Source organism: Uranotaenia lowii, chromosome 2 (genome assembly GCF_029784155.1).
Source record: "Uranotaenia lowii strain MFRU-FL chromosome 2, ASM2978415v1, whole genome shotgun sequence".
In the NCBI taxonomy this organism is placed as follows: Eukaryota; Metazoa; Arthropoda; class Insecta; order Diptera; family Culicidae; genus Uranotaenia; species Uranotaenia lowii.
This window is the reverse complement of record NC_073692.1, coordinates 362,754,989-362,764,166: the sequence shown is the minus strand read 5'-3', so window position 1 is coordinate 362,764,166 and position 9,178 is coordinate 362,754,989. Positions and strand designations below refer to the sequence as shown.

Here is a 9,178-nt window from a genome sequence, read left to right as displayed (position 1 = left end):
ATTTACCGAAATGATTTCCTTGCACATCCCCTTTACCCCGAAAAATCAGCATAAGATTTGTGGAAAGATGGAGTTCAGCCGGGCTCCGCAAAACAAATCATCACATGTGCTGCACTTCCTTTCCTTATATCGACTACTCGGACTTGGTCGGCGTCGTAAATGGTTCATTTTAAAAAAGGAGAATCTCAAAACGACACAGTGAGATTGAATTGCTTGTTCCCAACAATTTTTCATCTGGTTCATAGTGCAATGTTGATTGTCACGAACCAATCACGAAGTGCAACCATTATGCTATTAGCCAGGTAGGTGGCCCGTAGTTCATAGCTCAAGCTCAAGCTTAAAAAAAAATCCAAGAGAGATGTCAACAAAAAGTTTGTAACTGAAAAACCTGCCAGATGCCCGCTAAAGAGTTCGTTTTGCTGCCCATTACGAAATTTTTCAAAATTTCTTCCCGTTAGCGGTCCAAACTTTTTGCTCACGATTTGACCACCGTATTTTGTTATTTTACCAGTGGGTAGCTATTTAACCTTGTCGAAATGAAGTAGGTCCTGTAGTTTATTCAGCTAGTCCAGTGGTTTTCAAAGTACTCTCTACCGCCCCCAGAGGGGCGTTGAGAACCTTGAGTATGGTTCAAAGTTGCCAATTTTTTTTGCATTTCCCAAAAGAAACTTGTTTCAAAATATCCTTAAGGACGGTTAACTCTAAAATATCTAGACAGGAGGGACGATGAGTGAGTTTGGAATACCACTGAGCTAGACGAACGAGTCAGAAAACTTGATGTATTTATCAGTTCCCCACTTGATATTTTTGGATTACGCTTGTTAAAACCTCTCACATTTCTTAACTTCATGGAATCAATCATCTTCACTATTTTTCAAATTTAAGCTCACTGTTACATCCTCTAGGGCTCGTCGAACGATTTACCATATGAATTGAAAGATCTTTCTCGATCCTGATAAAAAAATTGTCTCTTTATCAATTCACATTTATGCATCCAAAAATTATTCACAAATCAAAGTGTTATATTTTTTTCGAATACTTTCCTTATATATAACACTTGGTAACTACACTTATTATTTATTTGTAAAAGAACACTGCACAATTCTACTTTTAATTTGTTCTCTGGTCAGTGGTCATCCTTAAGTAGTTGAATAATATGGACGTTTGCGTTGTAAAGTACCATCAAACGAACCAATGTACCATTCGTTTCCAGCGTAGTTCTACCGTAAACTGCTGCGGCCTTCGTAAGAAGATATAAAAGATATAAGAGATGACAAAGATATAAGAGATGAATAACGCCTCTGAGTGGCTCCAGCCCAACGGTCTTCACTTTTGTTTACGGTTCGACGCCCTTCCATGGTTTGACCACCGGTTTGACGACCTGGTAGCAGAGCGTAGTTACGATCTACGGACCAACGACTTCCTCTTCGGTTCGATCGAACACAGTACAAAAAAATGTAACGATGGACGATGTAATTTCTGGAAATTATGTAGTATTAGAGATTTCTGTTACAATAATACATCAAAACGATGTACACAATGCGAACACGTCGTGTGGTGTAATATCACAACCTTTCATGTGATATCTCCTCAAGTAGTCAATGTTTTGCTCAATTGACGTCTAAAATTTTATTAATTTCCATAAGTTTGAAACGGATTATGGAGCTCAGCAGTACTTGTTTAGCTTGTAAGTACTACCAAAATCAATTAAATGTTTATGCAAAACTTTTGCTTTAAGTTTCATTTCATTTTTTCTCATTTTTAGGGAATTTGGCCCATTTGCATCAGCGATCTGGGAACGAAACTTGGGAAGATAAGTGTCCAGTGATCGTTCCAACATGAATCCTGATTCCGCCGAAAATTCACGATTCCGCCGAAAATTCAGGATGATTCAGCGTCTTGCCCTATATTTAGACAGCTCCAGCATTAAAGTCCTGCTTCAAGATAAGGGGAATACTGAACAGGAAATGTTTATATGAAATTTTAATATAGTTAGACTTGGGGCTTTGTATAAGATAAATAATTTGAAAAAAATAATCTTAACGCATAAATTTGTAATAAATTTATAATTGCTTCAATGTTTTTGGCTCAGTTTTTTTTTATTGAATTTGACATCCCTTTTCGACTTGATAAAAATCCCTAATTTGAATTCCGAATCAAAAATGTATCACAAATTTTAAGAATAATCTTAAGTGATTATGTGAGATCATTATTTTCATACTCTGATTTGTCTACTACGTTACATTTATGGAGTAGCTGATACATCAAAAGAATGTAATATTAGGTATCATTTGCAACTCAAGTAATGTGCACGTTTTTGATGTGCATTGCAATATTACCGCAACACTTTTTTGCTGTGAAGACAATCTTCCGTCTGGCCCAACACCCTTCTGGCTACCGATGCCATTTCTTTCCGCTCGACGCCTCTGCATGGATTCCTGTCTCAAAGCCAACACATTGATTCCCGGCTCGAAGCCACCGAATGGTTTTCCAGCTCGACGCCACCGAAAGGATTCCCAGCTCGATCAACTCCGAACGGATTCCAGGCACGATCACCTTCCATCGGGTTCCAGGCATTATTTATTTTTATTTACATAGTATACCGTCTCACGACATAACTTGACGAACATAATTCCTATAATTCACTCGGTCCATGGCAACCGTTCTCCAATTCCTCGGGCACCCCACGTTCGCCAGATCACGCTCCACTTGGTCTAACCACCTCGCTCGTTGCGCCCCCGCTCTTCTTGTTCCTACCGGATTCGTAGCGAACACCTGTTTTGCAGGACAGTCGTCCGGCATTCTCACAACATGTCCCGCCCAGCGTATCCGGCCAGCCTTCACCACCTTCTGGATACTGGGTTCGCCGTAGAGTCGCGCGGGCTCGTGGTTCATCCTTCGTCTCCACACTCCGTTCTCCTGTACGCCGCCAAAGATGATTCTTAACACTCGTCGCTCGAATACTCCGAGTGTAAGCAGGTCTTCCTCAAGCAATATCCATGTCTCGTGCCCGTAGAGAACAACCGGTCTAATGAGCGTCATGTACAGGTTACACTTCGTGCGAAGGCTAAGTCTTCTCGACCGCAGTTGCTTGTGGAGTCCATAGAAGGCACGACTTCCGCTGATAATTCGCCTCCGGATCTCACGGCTGGTGTCATTGTCTGCGGTCACCAGTGAGCCGAGATAGACAAAGTCTTCGACTATCTCCAGCTCGTCGCCGTCGATCATGACCTTGTTATTACTGGACAAGCGGGTACGGTCGGTCTCGGATCCGCAGGCCAGCATGTACTTCGTCTTGGACGTATTATTCACCAATCCAATCCTTCCTGCTTCGCGTTTCAGTTTGCGGTAGATCTCCTCCACCGCCGCAGATGATCTGCCGACTATATCAATGGCATCGGCAAAGCAAATAAGATGACTGGATCTGTTGAAAATCGTGCCCCGCATTTCGCCCACCGCTCGTCGAATAACACCTTCTAGCGCCACGTTGAACATCATGCAGGATAGACCATCACCTTGTCGAAGCCCCCTGCGCGATTCGAATGAACTCGACAATTCACCCGAAATCCACACACAGCACTGCGTTCCATCCATCGTCGTCTTGATCAGTCTGATCAGCTTCCCGGAAAAGCCGTTCTCGTTCTCCATAGCTCGTTACGGTCGATCGTGTCGTATGCGGCTTTGAAGTCGATGAATAGATGGTGCGTAGGGACTTGGTGTTCCCGGCATTTTTGGAGGATTTGCCGTAATGTGAATATCTGGTCCGTTGTTGACCGTCCCTCCATGAAGCCGGCCTGATGACTTCCCACGAATCTGATTGCTTGTGGCGTTAGGCGGCGGAGTAGGATTCGGGACAACACTTTGTAGGCGGCATTGAGGACAGTGATCGCTCGGTAGTTCTCACAGTCCAATTTGTCACCCTTCTTGTAGATGGGGCATATTACCCCCTCCTTCCACTCCTCCGGTAGCTGTTCTATGTCCCAGATCCGGACTATCAACCGGTGTAGGCAATCGGCCAACTTGTCCGGGCCCATTTTGATGAGTTCAGCTGCGATGCCATCCTTCCCAGCCGACTTGTTTTTATTCAGCTGGCGAATGGCTTACTTAACCTCACTCATCGTTGGGAGTGGCTCCTCTACGTCGTTGGCTACGCCGGCGATGTACCTTCCCCCACCGTCTTGATCTCCTGCATGTGCGCCGTTCAGGTGTTCATCGAAGTGCTGCTTCCACCTTTTGATCACCTCACGATTGTCCGTCAGGATGCCCCCGTCCTTATCCCGGCACATTTCGGCTTGCGGCACGAAGCCTTTGCGGGATGCGTTGAGTTTCTGATAGAACTTTCGTGTTTCTTGGGAACGATGCAGCTGCTCTAGCTCCTCGAGCTCCTCCTCCTCCAGGCGGCGCTTTTTCTCCTGGAAAATTCGGACTCGCTGCCTCTTCCGCTGTCGGTGATTTTCCACATTTCGACGGGTGCCTCTTTGCACTACTGCCGCCCGCGCGGCATTCTCTTCGTCCATCACCCTCCTACACTCCTCGTCCTCAACCCAGTCGTTCCGTCGAGTTCTCTCCACATAACCGATGACGTTCTCCGCAGCACTGTTAATGGCTGTCTTGATGGTATCCCAGGCATAACACCTCCGAATGGATTCTCGGCTCGACGCTTTCGAACGGTCCCAGGTTCGACGTACTTCCAATCGGTTCTCGGGTTCGACGCTCTTCCATTCGGTTCCCAGGCTCGACGCATTTCCAAACGATCTCGGGTCGTCCTCCTGCCGCTGATGGTTCCACTTCTTTATTTTTATTTTATTTTTTATTTTATTTTTTATTTTATTTGGAGTCTTTGACCGTCAAGGCATACAGACCTAAAAACTTAAAATTAAAAATTAGCCTAAGTAACATACAATGTATCATTTTGAAATTAAGTTAAATCACGGATCGAACGTTTAAACATCGAATTTGATACGTTAAAGACGAACAGGTGGGAAACCTCGTTGAAAGCATCCCAGGCAACCAAAAGTCTCATATCTACTTTAACTCGTGCCTCCAAAGTTCGAATTTCGCTGAACAAAGGTTCCAAAGAGATTTGGTACCGAATTTTCTCGAATGGGAGCATGAAAGTTACAAAAGGTTCCTCAAAAAGCCTTCTATGGACTTGAAGTTCCAAAAAGTTCCTCAAATAGCTTTTTTTGTGACATGTCAATCGTATCCACACAGTATAAAAGTTACAAATTAGATCTCAAATAGCCTTTAGTGGACTTCAAGTTCCATGAAGTGCTTTAAATAGCCCTTTTTGTAACATGTCAATCGCATCCACACAGTATAAAAGTTAGAAATTAGGTCTCAAATAGCCTTCTGTGAGCTTCAAGTTCCAAGAAGATCCTTAAATAGCCTTCTGTGAACTTCAAGTTCCAAGAAGATCCTCAAACAGCCTTTTTTTGTGACATGTCAATCGCATTATTCAGAATAAAAGTTACAAACTGGGTCTCAAATTGCCTTCTATGGACTCGAAGTTCCAAAAAGTTCCTCAAACAGCCATTTTGAGACATGTCCGCCATTTCGCAATGCAGTCCACTAACGAGTCAATGACTCTGTAGATTTTTTGGTCATCGGCGTACAGTAGTTTAGTCGAGTTGAGGTAGGTAGCTATGTCGTTTATGAAAAGCACAAAAATAAGCGGCCCTAGGTGACTACCTTTTGGAACACCAGACGGCATGTCGAATTCTGTAGAGTGTGTTCCTCGGATGTTTATGTAACCTTGTAACCGTTTTACAAGGTAGGAATGCAGCCATTTTATTATACATGAAGGAAAACTGTAGCGTTCGAGCTTAATTATTGCTATGCTGTGTTGTACTTTGTCGGAAGCCTTGGCAAAGTTGATATATATTGAATCCCCTTGCTTTTTTGTTTGTTCCGGTGTGCAATTTATTTACATAGCACATCAGGTTTGTCAGCGTCGATTTTTTCCCAAATCTGTTCTGGTATTCGGTGAGTATCGGTTTAGCTGCTGAATATAGGCTTTCGTGTATCAGAGACTCGAGCACTTTGGAAAAGCAGCGCAGGATTGATATGGCCCGGTAGTTCTCTACACGTTGAGAGTTTCCAGATTTAAGGATTGGAAATACTGAAGTAGTTTTCCAGTGGCTGGGAAAAGCACATTCAGAAATCGATCTGTTGAAAATTATAGGTAGCGGTACGGCAAGAGATGCTGCAATTGTTGATACCAACGACGATGGAATCCTATCAGGACCGGGTCCTTTCGACGGATCGAGCTTACTCAAAGCAATAAACACCTTCTTAATAGTGAAATTAGGCTGTGGCAGCCTAATGTTGTAGGCACGCAAAGATTCGAAGTAGGCGTCGTCACAGTTTAAGGTTTGCGAACTATACACACTGCTGAAAAATGCGGCAAACAAATCAGCTGACTCTCTAGCAGTACCCGATGTGCGTTCTTGGAACGTGACAGATGAAGGAACAATGTTTGTGAGACGGCGGCTATTGATATACTTCCAAAAAGTAGAGGGATCTTGCTTTATATCATGTTCAATATGCTGGATGTATCGTTGAAAAGTGGAATTGCGCAAAGCCGAATGTTTGTTCTCTAGCCTAAATAGGTGTGCTTTATTATTATCCGTTTTGATTCGGAAGAAGCGTTTGCGAGCTTATCGGACCAAATTGCGGTTTATTCGCAGTCCAAAGTTCCACCAGGGAAGTTTATAAGGCTTACGGTGGGTGGATCGTTAATGGGGCGTTTGCTCGCATAGTACGCTCCAAAGTTGACCGTAGAAAGCAGATACCGCATCATCGACATTCAGATCTTCAAAAGCTGATTGCCAGTTTGTCTCGTCTAATAATTCAGCAACCCTTTCGATGTTGCAGTGCGCGAAGCCTAAATTTTGTCTGAGAGGGCTACCCGTGTCCATAGGCTCATCGGAACTATACTCAAGGAGTAAAATTGGTGGATGATGATGACGGTCAGTGTTTAAAATTGCTTTTGGTGGGTGCACGAGTTCAGCTTGGTCGGGTCTGTTTATAAAAATGAGGTCAAGAACTCTGCCGTTAACGTTTAAGAGGGAACACGCTATTGTCGATTCGATCACAGCGAGTTCCTGTTCTGTGGAAGCGTTCACTGGCAAAACTTCATTAGCATCTTCGTCGTAGCTCCAATGCAAATTCGGTAGATTGTAATCTCCAGCTACAACAACGAAGTCTTGGCAGGTTGCTGTATTCAGGATATAGTCAAGAGTGGACATGTGCGATGTATTCAAAGAGGTTTCGCTATTGAGCCTGAAGTAGATAGAAAACAAGTATACAGAACGATGTTGAAGCTTTATACGCACAATAACTTGTTCGAGGCTGTCGCAATCAGGTGCTGTTACAGATACTGCATCGATACCGTGTCGGACCGCAATCAATACACCACCACCACGTCTAAGATGACTATTATTAGAATTTCTATCACAGCGGTAAATGTTATGGGTTGAAGCTAACTCGGAGTTGGAACTGTCATCTTTCAGCCACGTCTCAGTTATCATCACAATGTCGTATTCGGCTGTCGCGAAGGCTAACAGGAACTCGTTGGTTTTAGTTCGCATGCTGCCTGCATTTTGATAAAATACGGAAATCTGAGAGACTTTGTTCCTGTTCTGGTTGAGAAGGCTTGCGGGTGTTGCCGACTGCAGATGAGGCAGAGGGTGCAGGCATTTGACAGGTCGTTGAAGCTGGTTGAGTGCTTTATAAGATGTTATCACTGAAACTGATTTGACGGTTTAAATTGGAGTGGATCTTCTCTTTTCCACTAGTGCTGGGCCTATAACCTGTTAGACAGACAGCACTAGTGGAATGGAGAAGAATCATCAGCGGCATTAGGACGACACGGGATCGTTTAAAAATGTGTCGAGCCTGGGAACCGAATGGAAGGGCGTCGAGCCGGGAATCCATTCGTAGGTGATATGCCTGGAATACGATGGAAGGTGATCGTGCCTGGAATCCTTTCGGTGGCGTCGAGCCGGAAAACCATTCTGTGGCTTCGAGCCGGGAATCCATGTGGTGGCTTTCAGCCGGGCGTCGGAGGCGTCGAGTCTGGGATCCAAGGAGGTCGTTGGCCTGGAGACATTGGAGTGGACCGGAATCAGTTGTGGGCCGTCGTGCCAGAAGCCATGGAAGATTGGCGGGCCGGTATCGTCGAAGGTTTTCAAGTAGGGAGCCAGGAGGTGGTCGTCGGACCAGGAGCCTCTGGAGAACTTACGAGTCCGGAAGGTTAGGTTACCCAGATTTTCTTAGAGTTTGCAATTTAAAAAAAAGACATCAAATCTAAGCTTTGGGAAATTTTGGAGTAAACCTGAGACCATCGGCGCAAATTGTATGATTTTTGCAGACCAAAATACTGAACTTCGTAAGCAGACGCGTTACCGATTACGAAACAGTTTGGGAAGGTCTTACTAAACTATATTGAGATCCAAATAAGTCAACAGACGTTCGACAGCTAACTAAGGGTTCATCAAAGTTTTGTACTGAAACATTAAGTCCAATCTTTCATTATTGAAAAAATCTTCTTCGAAAGTACTTCAATATTTGTTTAGGAAAGTGTGGATCTGTGTAATCATATTTCTCTAAACATCCGAAGCAAGTAGCTAATCAACGCGGTCAGCCAAGCACAAAATGCATATAATAGGAAAATTATGACAACCAGCTTATCAGCCGTAAGTAATGACTTTCCATCGTGTATTGCTCTTCTGCTGGTCGAGATTAAAGATGGGTTTTTGAAATAGATTTTGTTGCTTTGCCCTCCATATCGATTCAAAACAGCAAAACCGTTTGAACGTTTTGTAACGGCTTCGATCGGAGGTCAAAGGTTATCTTCAAAGTGTATACCATGTCTGGAGCGATTGTGAGGCATGCATTCACTGTATTGCCCGGGACAGCAATAAAACATTTTACAAGTCAGCGAGATTAAGTCAGCACCATCAGAAACCTCGACTGGTGAACAAACACGAACGCTTTCTTTCTTGGCTTGACTTGGCTAGGCCTGATAAGATTGTTTTATTTTCGGGCTTAGCTTGTGAGAGAGAGAAGCTTCTGCGGTTTAATCATCGCACTTTTGGAATAGTCACCCCTCCTAGTGCGTTTATCGTTTTTTTTTCTCTTCTCGTCGATTACAACCGATAAAACCATTTCAAAC

At 43.8% G+C, this 9,178-nt stretch overlaps 1 protein-coding gene across 1 annotated transcript; it reads right to left on the bottom strand.

Moving 5' to 3' along the window:
• Positions 1-310: 310 nt before the first annotated feature.
• LOC129747493 (uncharacterized) lies at positions 311-8,619 on the bottom strand. Its single transcript, XM_055741739.1, has 2 exons — positions 5,692-8,619; positions 311-1,479 (listed from the first exon to the last, which is right to left on the bottom strand). The coding sequence occupies exon 1, from the start codon at positions 7,590-7,592 to the stop codon at positions 6,738-6,740; it is 855 nt and encodes a 284-aa protein (XP_055597714.1). The 5' UTR covers positions 7,593-8,619; the 3' UTR covers positions 311-1,479; positions 5,692-6,737.
• Positions 8,620-9,178: the final 559 nt, after the last annotated feature.

Excerpts from the sequence above, each read along its gene's own strand:
- LOC129747493 (XM_055741739.1), bottom strand. The coding sequence starts at position 7,592 with ATGCGAACTAAAACCAACGAGTTCCTGTTAGCCTTCGCGACAGCCGAA.